General features: G+C 33.1%; 1 protein-coding gene across 1 annotated transcript in view; it reads left to right on the forward strand.

The window, feature by feature from the left end:
• Window positions 1–13,058, forward strand: part of FSTL5 (follistatin like 5) — an 858,755-nt gene that overhangs the window by 732,561 nt on the left and 113,136 nt on the right. Inside the window, exons 10-11 of the mRNA XM_052654835.1 lie at window positions 2,152–2,178; window positions 12,240–12,358. Coding sequence (XP_052510795.1) covers window positions 2,152–2,178; window positions 12,240–12,358 — 146 coding nt within the window. The remainder of the gene's footprint in view (window positions 1–2,151; window positions 2,179–12,239; window positions 12,359–13,058) is intronic.

Raw genomic sequence — 13,058 nt, forward strand, 5'->3', positions numbered from 1 at the left:
ACCTGAATAGCCTAGTGGTTTTCCCTACTTTCAATATAATTCTGAATTTGGCAATAAGGAGTTCATGATCTGAGCCACAGTCATTTCCTGGTCTTGTTTTTGCTGGCTGTATAGAGCTTCTCCATCTTTGGCTACAAAGAGTATAATCAATCTGATTTCAGTATTGACCATCTGGTGGTGTCCATGTGTAGAGCTGTCTCTTGTGTTGTTGGACGAGGGGGTTTGCTATGACCAGTTCATTCTCTTGGCAAAACTGTTAGCCTTTGACCTGGTTTGTTTTGTACTCCAAGGCCAAATTTGCCGGTTACTCCAGGTATCTCTAGGCATCCTACTTTTGCATTCCTGTCTCCTATAATGAAAAGGACATCTTTTGGGGGTGTTAGTTCTTGAAGTTTGTAGGTCTTCAGAGAACCACTTAACTTCAACCTCTTCAGCATTAGTGGTCAGGACATAGACTTGGATTTCTGTGATATTGAATGGTTTGCCTTGGAAATAGCAGAGATCATTCCATCATTTTTGAGATTGTATCCAAGTACTGCATTTCAGACTCTTTTGTTGACTATGATGGGTACTCCATTTCTTCTAAGGGATTCTTATCTACAGTAGTAGATAAAATGGTCATCTGCGTTAGATTCACCCATTGTAGTCCTTTTTAGTTCACTGATTCCTAAAATGTTTATGTTCACTCTTGGCCATCTCCTGTTTGACCATTTCTAATTTGCTTGACTCATGGACCTAACATCTCAGGTTCCTAGGCAATATTGCTTTTTAGAGCATCAGACTACTTCCATCAACAGTCATGTCCACAACTGGGTGCTGTTTTATTTTTTTTTTTAATTTTTATTTTTACTTTATTTTACTTTACAATACTGTACTGGTTTTGCCATACATTAACATGAATCTGCCACGGGTGTACATGAGTTCCCAATCCTGAACCCTCCTCCAACCTCCCACCCCATATCATCTCTCTGGATCATCCCCGTGCACCAGCCCCAAGCATCCTGTATCCTGCATTGAACATAGACTGGTGATTCGTTTCTTACATGATAGTATACATGTTTCAGTGCCATTCTCCCAAATCATCCCACCCTCTCCCTCTCCCACAGAGACCAAAAGTCTGTTCTAAACATCTGTGTCTCTTTTGCTGTCTCACATACAGGGTTATCATTACCATCTTTCTAAATTCCATATATATGTGTTAGTATGCTGTATTGGTGTTTTTCTTTCTGGCTTACTTCACTCTGTATAATTGGCTCCAGTTTCATCCATCTCATTAGAATTGATTCAAATGTATTCTTTTTAATGGCTGAGTAATACTCCATTGTGTATGTGTACCACAGCTTTCTTATCCATTCATCTGCTGATGGACATCTAGGTTGTTTTTAATTTGGTTCCATCTCTTCATTCTTTCTGAAGTTATTTCTCCACTATTCTCCAATAGCATATTGGGCACCTATAGATCTGGGGAGCTCATCTTTCAGTTTCCTATCTTTTTGCCTTTTCATACTGTTCATGGGGTTCTCAAGGCAAGAATACTGAAGTGGTTTGCTATTCCCTTCTCCAGTGGACTATGTTTTGTTAGAACTCTCCACCATGACCCGTCCATCTTAGGTGGCCCTACATGACATGGCTCATAGTTTCATTGCATTAGACAAGGTTGTGGTCCATGTGATAAGTTTGGTTAGTTTTCTGTGACTGTGTTTTTCATTTTGTCATTCATTGCATACCATGTTGAAGTATTACTTATGATTATTAAGAATTTTAAAATTATAACTGCTCCAATTACTAACTTCTAAGTATTACCTCAAATAAATGAATAGTTTTAACTATTATGCATATTTTAAAGGTATATTTTAACAAATTAGCTTACATATCCCAGTGTTTTCATTGATACATAATTTTTTGTTGTTTATTAACATAATCTCTGTTGTAAAGAAGAATTGGCTATCAAGACATGAGCAGAACATTTTCATAGTCCCAGCATTTTAACGTTTTTGTTAGAGTAGATTGTTGAATTCACCTTCATTATTCTTAAATGCATGTTCTATCTTAGAGATTGTGACCTCTTTGATAGTTATTTTTATTACTATGTAATTGATTCTCACTTTACTCATTTTTCTTTTTCTCCTTTTCCTTTCAAACATGCTGCAGTAGCTAACATATTATGGAGAGAAGAAGGTACTAAATTCCATTTTTTTATATTATTGTGATTATTTTGCTTACTTGATATATTGTTGACTATCAGTTCTAATAATTGCCTTATTCATTTCTATTTTCATTAAAATTTTATTTGAGCATAAACCAGTATTATTCTGTAAATGGCTACCATTTAAAATATTTATAGGTTCTCATCAGCTTGATTTATTATTGATATATAATCAGGAGGTTATATTAAAATATATGAAAATGCTTTTTAAGAGTATAGAATTAAAATTAGTCAAATAAATGAAAGCAAACTTAAACAGAATTTATATATTAACTGTGATTCAGATTAGAAAAGAAAAAATTAGAAAACTGTTACCTTATGAATGGAATGTAATAAATAAAGAAAACAGGTTATTGCAACTTCCTTGATGGTCTAGTAGTTAAGAATTAACCTTCCAATGCAGGGGTTGCAGGTTCAATCTCTGGGTAGAGGCATGTGATCCCACAAACCCTGTGGCTAGAAACCAAGACAAAAAACAAAAAGAAGCAATTTTGTAAAAAAATAAACAAAACAAAACAAAAAAACCTCAATAAAGATATGAAACAATCTACATCAAAAATAATCTTTAAAAAAAAGGTAAAAAATGGTTTATAAACTTGAAGTAACTGGATTCAAATCCAGTCTGTACCAGTATGTAAACTAGAGCCTCTTTATCTCACAAATTTGTCATCTCAAAACTAAGGATAGTTGTTAGTTCTCAGCAAGATTTTTTTATCAACTTTTAAAATTATAGTCTGCACTCAATTGTGCTAGTCTTTCTTAATTAGCCACAAAAGCCAAGTGGCAGTATCTGCCCAGAATTTAAATATCCCAAGTGCATTACTTAAATTCTTAGGAGAAAAGTATGGATAAGTCATCATTACACTCTTGGAAGGCAATTATCAAAGTAATTGCCTATACAAACCATTGTAGAAAAACTTCTTTGTTTCTTGTTGTAACTCTTATATGAATTGGAGTCACAGCCACCTGGAGGACCATGCCTCAGAAGGGTTAATAAATTCTGAAATTTAGCCATCTTAATTTTATTCTCAAAGATGAACATAACACATTTTATTTTCTCCCTTGTTATTTCTTTCTCCTCAAATCTTTTGTAAAGGCCCTAAACTCCAGTTTACTAAGAGCTATTGGAGTAATTTTATCTTCTCATTTTATTCCACTTAGATATTTCACATTTGAACTTACGAATTCATTACTGAAACAGATATTATTATGACATGATTAGCATATATGTTAGATGTTTCTTTAGACTCTCTTATTTCTTGAGATCAAACAAGTATTTCTCTGGGTATTAAAAAATGGATTTTATTTAATCATTATAAAGGGAAGGAATAAAACCTAAATATTCAGAGATCACTAGTTGCTGGGAAAATTTGAATGAGTCATTTTACCTCTCTGAGCCATAATTTTTTAAAACAATGCTTGAAATATAGTTTGGCACCCTCCTTGTAAATTTGTGACAACTATCTAAAACAACTAAATATCTAAATATCTAAATATCTAAAACAACTCTTTTTATAACTTGAATTGATGTCATTAACATTAGTATTTTATAATAATCATTAATATGTAGTAATAGTATAATATTATTCAGGTGACCCTTAAAAATATAAGATACCTCCAGATTCATTAAAATCATCCTGAGATTCATTATATGAAACCATTTAAGTTTTTCTTCTGTTAATCTTTGAAACTATATGCTTTCAATAAGTACTCTCCATCAGTCAGTGATGTGCTTACTCTTTATGATGTTATTTGGCCCAGAATATGTGCTTGAGAAATCATAGCTTGAGAAATCATTTAATACATTTTGCAGGTAATTTTAAAGCATATACAAGAAATGTTTTAGGAAATTTTTAAAATCCTTTTTTTCTATGTACTGTTATCATCAGAGTACTTTGCTGTTTTCTGAAATAAAATTTAAAACAATATATTTGAGAAAACAATATATTTGACTCAGATTCCAGAAATCTGTAAATTATATTTATAATGCCATAGTTATCAGTGAGGCATTACAATTGAAAATGATTGCATGCAATAGTAATAATGGTGGCCAGGCATAATAGACCAAGTTGAGGAATCATTAAACCACAAACACGTGTACAACTATTTCATAAAAATAATTGAAATAACAAAAGAAGCATCCAAAGTAAATTTCTACCTGTATTTTTAAGGATAGAATAGTAACTAACAAAAATGCCATATTTCTGAGACCCATTTTTATTTTCACTCTAGCAGTGCTTTCTGTTTGCATGCTCACATTTTCACTATTACCATGATTTCAAAATCATAATTCCTCTATAATGTCATATGACTTAAAGGCAAACTTTTTTTTTTGGGAGTGTAGAAAAACATTTTAGAAGGGAGTAAAATATATCACTCATTTATTTACAAATATTTTAAAGAGACAACCAAATGTAGAGCACTTTGAAAGCACTTGTAAAGATAAGATCTAGTATCTGCTCTAATGAAATTTAAATGTTGTGAAATGGAAGATTAACTCATTGTCAACTAATTTTACTACATAGATGATCTCAAAGTATACATTAAAAGATTAGGCATGACTAGGTCTCTTTTGCAATATTTTTATGGTCTTATAATCTAATAAAGTATTTCCTAATATTTATTTAGTAGACAACAGTTTGGTATATATTTTATGGTGTAATGATAATAAGGGTTTTTATAAGCACTGAATTAAAGCAATTTAAACCATTTTATTCACTGCAGGATTAAGTTGAACTTTTAGATATATTAATTTCAAACTCTAAGGAGAGATGTCAGATGTTTTGTTATATAATAGAGCATTTTCTAAATTTATTATGAATAAGATCATTTTGCTGAGTATCTACAGGATCAATATGGAACTGAAATTACCTTGGAAAATACTGGCTTGATGTGACATTTAGTGATCTGAAAGCAAATGTATATATATAATTTTAAAATTATCTTTATAAATATTTATGAATCTGTTCATACATATATCTGTAATAGGAATTATTCAAATAAATTACTATATTAGTTGGGCAATTAACACCAACCAGCACAAGGTACAAATAGAAAATTACAGTGAAATATTGCAAAAAAGTTTATGTGTTACATTATTATCTGACTAGCTTTGTGACCTATAATGTCACCAAAGTGGGAAAAAAAAGAATAATAGGCGTCAGGCCCTCTCTTAACTCCTTCGACCTAAGATTTGTCACATTTCATTGTCCAGACTATTCTATGCTGCAGGGGAGCATAGGAAATACAGAAGAGTTCACACGAACTTAATGAGCTACTGTATAATTATTTTTAGAGCAAAATATTGGTAAGGTTCTCAGTACCAAATTACTGTCTCACAGCAATATTGGTGAAATATTTAAAATGAAAAAGGAGAGCTTTCAGAAGGTAAGGCTTTTAAATTCAGGGGATTTAGAGTATCATATCACTGGGTGAGGGAGAGACCACATCTTCTACTGTTTGTTCGTGATGCCAATGCCAGAGTGATCAAGCTGTTAATATTTTCATTTGCAAGTTTTGTATCTTCTCTGTTAAAAACAAATGTCAATGTTTTAGCATTTTATCTCATAAAACTGTTTTCAGATCAAAAAAGGAATCTGACAAGACAACCATTTGCAGATATATTTGCATATACACATCCACATATATGTGTATGCATATTTGTACACCCCCTTCATAGATCACAGCCTTGTCATGGAGCAGGAGCTTGTGTAACTCAAAGAAGCTATGAGCCATGCCATACAGGGCCACCCAAGATGGATGGGTCATAGTGAAAACTTATGACAAAATGTGATTCACTGGAGAAGGGATTGCAATCCACTCCAGGATTCTTGCCTGGAGAACCCTATGAACAGCATATAAAGGCAAAAAGATATGATGCCAGAAGATGAGCTTCCAGGTTGGACGGTGTCCCACATGCTACTGGGGAAGAGTAGAGGGCAATTACTAATAGCTCCAGAAAGAATGAGCAGCTGAACGAAAGCAGCAATGATGCTCAGCTGTGGACATGTCTGGTGTTGAAAGTCAGTGAAAGTCGCTCTGTTGTGTCTGACTCTTTGTGACTCCATGAACCATAGTCTGTGGACTTCTCCAGACCAGAATACTGGAGTCAGTAGCCTTTCTCTTCTCAAGGGGATCTTCCCAACCCAGGAAATGAACTGGGGTCTCCTGCATTGCAGGTGGATTCTTTACCAACTGAACTATTAGGAAAACCCAGTGAAAATAAAGTTCAATGCTATAAAGATAGTGGAGGACAGAAAAACCTGGTATACTACAGTCCATGGGGTCTCAGAGTCAGACACGACTTAGTGACTGAACAAAAACAACAAATACATGTATATACACAAACACATGCACATATACATAAATATGTATGACTTCTCCTAATATTAACTACATAGCAAACAAATGCTCTGTTATGATATATATAACCTTTGCTATGTTAATGATTGAATGTGAAATCAATCATTCAGATTTGGATTCAAAATTTTCAGCATATCTTTGAAAGTTCAGGGAATTGAATTCTGACTTAAGACTAGCGTTGGGTAATATCATTCTGATCAATAATATATAATGTTCTGATAGTGTCCACTTCCTGAATTAATAGTGCCTAATAAGTTTAACACAATCACTCTCCAAAAATCTAAAAGATTGAAAGAGGAAGTCACTCTTATTTCAATTGAACAAAATATAAATATCTCACTGAGATGTGATGGTTTGGTGTTACTATGTGTGTGAAAAGGATTTGAGCTCCAAAGCCTGAGTACCAAAAATGGGAACATTCATAAACTGAAAATTCATCCCTGTTGGGTTATTCAAGGTGAGAAATATAATGCAGACCATCTATTTTGCCTATTTTCTTCTTTATTAAAAATAACTTTAGAATTATATGAAAGGGAAGAGAATAATACAATATCAATCAATGAAGGACCTTCTTTAACACAAAACTTACTAAATGACCTTTGATTGGTTACCAACTCACTGCATTGTAGGACTATAATTTGCTATTGACCATAAATTAAATGCTAAAGTAATGGCAACTTACACCAGAGGAAGGCAAACACCACAAAATAGTTTTATTATTGACTTAAATATTCATCCAATAATCACAAATAACCATTATTTTGATATAATTTATGGAATATAGTGTTATATGTAACACATAATGTAACTATATTATCATAATGCACTATTATTCTTGTGTAGTGGTCCTCAAAGGATTGATAGAAGGATGTAAATTACATCCATTTTTTTTCTCAGTCCATCTCATATATTTAAAAGTACAGTATTGATCAAAAAAATCCTCTGGGGAATACTTCTCTTCTTGTGTGTGTCCGTTCTGTATAGAAAGAAAAACAAAGCAGAGAAAAAACTCACAAGGAAAAAACAAATTATAGATCACTTTTGTGAGCTACTATACCTTGTTAGATTAACTATCGACCTGAAAAAGACAAAGTACTTATGTCTGTCTTCACCAAGTGATGAGAAAAGACAAAACAGCACATATTCCTAAACTTTACAATGACTACAGTTGTAAAGCTTTTACTTACATCAAGAACTTCTGTAGTAAACTGCAATACATCAATGAGGAAAGAATTGTAATTGAAACTAGCGATCAGACATTTTGGGACTCAGAAATCTTTTACACTTTTAAAAATTTTTGACAACCCAAAGAGCTTTTGTTTATGTAGGTTATTTCTATCCACTTTAATTACCATACTAGAAATTAAAACAAAATTCAAATATGTATTTAATAATTTATTAAAAATAATTGTAGTAAACCCATTACATGTAGACATAAATAGCATATTATTTGTAAACTGATATTTAAAAATTGAAAAGGCTCACTATTGAACACTGAATTTTAAAATGTATCTGGCTGAATAAAATAGAATTCCTATATCTGCTTCTGCATTGAACTGTTGTGATATCATCATAGCACCACATGTCATGTAAACTGTCAAGAGCTACATTCTACATTTGAATGAAAGAGAAAAATGCAAATGACATCTTAGCATTATTATGAAAATAGCTTGAATTTGCAGACCCCCCTGAAAAGATCAACTGCTCTACTAGAAAATCAGGTTGTTCTTTCAGAAGGCTCATGTATTTATAGAATTCAACCTCATAAAAAACTAAAATGTACTAGTAGTATATCTCACAGTGTAGATTTGAGGAAAATATGAGGACAGTAAGTACATTTGGTTATATGCCATTTCACCATTTCCCCCCAATGATGTTTCAAAGAGATAATGTCAATCATAAAAATAGGGACAATTCAACATTTCTTGAACTCATAGTAAGAGTTCAAGTCACTCGGCTACATGTTTTCCTTTCTCCATCTTATTTACTTCTTACAATTACAACAGGGAAGTTGCATAGTAAATAATTTCCCCATGATGTAACAGAAAGTTCTATAGCTATGGTTTACCTCTGAGCCATCTGAATCAAGAATGGGATTTATCTCTGTCAACAGTCTCTCATACCAAAAAAAAAAATTTAAACAGTTAGAACATGGATATATGTTATAATGACATAGTTATACTGAACTTACACAGGTATGTTGCAGGAAGGGGGACCCCTTTCAGGGCCCCAAACTGGGCTTTTGTCTAACGCTCAAAAATGAGTTGTCCAAGGAGACATATGTGCTGAAAAAGCAAGAGATTTTATTGGGAAAGGGCATGTGGGTGGAGAGCAGTAGGGTAAGTGAACCCAGAAGAACAGCTCTGCCACGTGGCTCGCAGTCTCGGGTCTTATGGTGATGGGATTAGTTTCTGGGTTGTCTTTGGCCAATCATTCTGACTCTGAGTCCTTCCTGGTGGTGCACGCCTTGTTCAGCCAAGATGGATACCAGAGAGAAGGATTCTGGGAGGTGGTCAGACATGTGGTGTCTCCTTTTGACCTTTCCCAAACTCTTCCAATTTGTGATGGCTTATTAGTTCCGTGTTCCTTAGCAGGACCTCCTGTTGTAAAACAACTCAGGCAAAAGGTTACTATGGTGCCTGGCCAGGGTGGGCGGTTTCAGTGCACTTCCCCTAACAGGTACATTATTGCTTATTATACAAACAAAGCTAATGAATACCCCTAATGTAAAAATCAGCATGTGTCTTCAATTACCAAGATCCCCAGCATCAGGTAATTTGTATTATTCTGTATGTAGCATATTCGGAGCAGGCAATGGCACCCCACTCCAGTACCCTTGCCTGGAAAATCCCATGGACAGAGGAGCCTGGTAGGCTGCAGTCCACAGGGTCGCTAAGAGTTGGACACCACTGAGCAATTTCACTTTCACTTTTCACTTTCCACTTTCCACTTTCATGCATTGGAGAAGGAAATGGCAACCCACTCCAGTGTTCTTGCCTGGAGAATCTCTGGGATGGGGGAGCCTCGTGGGCTGCCATCTATGGGGTCGCACAGAATTGGAGATGACTGAAGCGCCTTAGCAGCAGCAGCAGCAGCATATTCAAAATAAATTATAATATTATAGTAGCAAATTTAGAATGATACATCTTCATTGTATACTCAGATTATAAACTCTTCTGCTAAAATCTAAAGGATAATTGATGAATAAGATATGTCTAGCAAGAAAAGAAATGGCAAAATAAACCTTGTTTAGGTGGGGAAGAGAGGAATTCATCAACAGCTCTGAGGATAAAGTTTTTTTTCCTAGCAGGGTGACTGAAACCTAGTTCATTTATATTATCATTTTAATATATTTGTACATGATATTTTGTTGGCACTACTATTTCATAAACACTAAGGAGTTATATTCCCACCAAAAACAGTAAATTGCACCTTGCTTAAAGTTATCTGTGTTTCTCAATAACTTGTAACTTGAAAAGTAGTTTATACTCTGTAAAAATGCTGATGTGTAACTCATATTTTAAAAAGTAAGAAAATACACTTTAAGTGTTGAAAATGATTTGCATGGATTAAGCAGGTTTTCAGAGGAAGATAACCCCCAGAAATTTAATCTGTGCAAAAGTACAGTGAAATCTCACTGACTGCACTATGCCCAGAATATAGAAAAAAAAAAAAAATATATATATATATATATATAATATTGAAAGCATCCATAGGAGAAAGGACAGAAGATGCTTCAAGAAACTTTGCAAACAGTCTGGACTTGGAGTAGTTGTAAAATTCAAACACATTCAAATTGCTGACTGTGGAGCAGAATTGTGCAGCAGCTGAAGCAGGGTAGCGTCAAGTTCATTAAAAAATGTTATGTAATTTGTAATCATCATCAAACAAAGAAACTGACACAAGTGAAAATCTGACACCACATCACATCTTGCTTGTGCTCCTAAGTTTCAACTCCCAGTCATGTTAATTTGCAAGTCACTAATAGGTAACACACATCAACCATCTATCCATGTTTATACAAAAGCTTATTGATACAAATATTTTTTTGCATAAAAACTGAATTTTATATACCTTTAGGTATAGAATTGATGTTTCTGTATGCAGAGCTGTAATTATGAATAACAGCTGACAAGTCTTAAATTTTATTTCATGAAAAACAACTTAAACTTAGTCCTTGCCACTTCTGCTACTATTCAGGAACATCTCATTGTAACATTGTGCATTCTGGAATTAAAATGCACAATTAACTGATCAAGATAATATGTATTAAAATATAAGAATGGTAAAATATTTATAAAACAGTAAGATTTGTCAAAATATTAAAATGGATATGCATTATTAGTTAGAAATAATTTCATTATGTATAAATACCAATAAAGTTATAATTCTGATTGAATACATTTTCCTCTTAATCATAGGAATAGATGGACACAGATCAAATAGGCAGAACTGGTGACATTTTAAATTAGCTAGAAACATATTTAATAAAAGAAAATACAGCTTAAGTTAAATAATTTTATTGTTTTGCAAATTAAATACTTGTGATCCTCAGTCTTGATTTCATAGACTTTGTAGTATTGTCAATTGAAATAAAAATTAAAAATGTTTTCAGATGTTAAACATTTTAAGCAATTTGGATTTTCCAACTACCAAGATTTCAATATAATTGCTTAACTATTAAAGGGCATATGCCCTCACTGGATTATGTGTGGTAGAATTAAACTGAATAAATATGGTTTGCAAACTGGTATACCTGGATGAGATAATCAGAAGAGGATCAGGCAAGGAAGTACTACATACTCTTAGTCTGGACATGTTGGAATAAGGCAGAAGCAGAGGAAACCAAGAGAAAAGGTATGCAATCAGACATGAAAAGTCCCCAGGTGCATGCCTCTGTTAATCCCCATGGGCATTTCAGGTGTCTGATCTGTAGCATCCTGCACCCGTGAGGAGTGGGTTTATAATGTAAGTGAGATGGATTTCTGAGATGTCACAAACCCAAACCTGCAGTGTGAAAAAAACTAGTAGTATGATTTAACTGAGATTTTTGCAAGACCTTATATTAATTCAAGCTTTAAAGTGGAGAAATTATCCCCCAAATTTATCATTATGAAAACTGACATGTAAGACCTCTAGTGGGATTACATTTACAAATGTTATTTTTGGAAAATATTTAATGCATATTCTCCAAAATCTAGAGGACTTGGTCTTTCTGTTTCTAGAACAAAAAGAATTTGTTTCTAAATTCCTGCAAAGGATGACAATTTATTTTCCCTAGGAAACTCAAATAAGACATAGGATAAACATGATTCTTCAGAAAGTACTTTTATATTTTAGTCAACACCTAAATTAAGTGTGAAGGTAGCAGACATAATCTGTGTATCAAATGGTTCATAATTTCCATTTATAATTAGTTTAAAATATTTGAAACATTTGTTGACTTACAAAGAAAGCACTGATGTACAGATTAGGGTGAAGAAATGGAATTTCTGCATAATATCACAGATTTACTCGGACATTTGGTAAAGGTCTCACATGGTTTGCTTTATAAACATTACATGACTTCACAAACTGATCTCCCACCAGCAATATGACAGGCACTGAGTTTTGGTCATAAAGGTTTCTGATAATTTTATTTTGAACTTTTGAATGTGTTTTTATTCCTAAGGTCTGGGAATTGGGAACATGTTCTATGTTTTTTATGAAGATGGAATCAAAGTGATACAACCCATAGAATGTGAATTTCAGAGGCACATTAAGCCGAGTGAAAAGCTCCTTGGATTTCAGGCAAGTATATAAAAAATTTCTTTATAGTTTTATGCAGCAGTTTTAAGTAGAATTGTATTTTGGAAATACAATGAAATCTATACATATATGAGATATTTGGGGAGGACCATATTAAAGCTATGATATTATGTTATTCTATTCAGGTTTTATATTTGAAGAGGAAAATAATATATTGAGTATTCTTAATTGTTTGTTTGTAATCCAAATAAAAGCACTAAAGTTGACTACAAAAAATGAACATACTGGCTCTTTAATTTACAATGTCTTTCATTTTGGCGGGCAGTGGTTACACAGTAAAAGAAAATAAACTGTAAATAATCTGATGAAATTAGGGTGATATTACCTGCTTTATAAATGTGAATTCCCTTTAGTTTTTCATCTTATTTTTTTCATGAGCTCACAATGGAATGAATGACTTAGATTTAGATGGAAAAACATCAATTCCTTTGTTTATTGATATCTATCTATACCTTACCTTTCACAGAAATAATTGTTTTGAGTAAAATTTTGATACAACATTCAGAAAATAAAAGAATATCTGAATAAATGGGTATTTATTTATTTATACATATTAGGGAGTATACTTTTATGCAAGGTAATAAGAAATTATGTTTATACTGCTATGGTTAAATATTCTGTTGTTATTATTTAGTTGCTAAGTCAAGTCAACTCTTTTGCTACCCCATGGACTGTAGCCTAA

The sequence above is a fragment of the Budorcas taxicolor genome, chromosome 17, assembly GCF_023091745.1.
Source record: "Budorcas taxicolor isolate Tak-1 chromosome 17, Takin1.1, whole genome shotgun sequence".
Lineage (NCBI taxonomy): Eukaryota > Metazoa > Chordata > Mammalia > Artiodactyla > Bovidae > Budorcas > Budorcas taxicolor.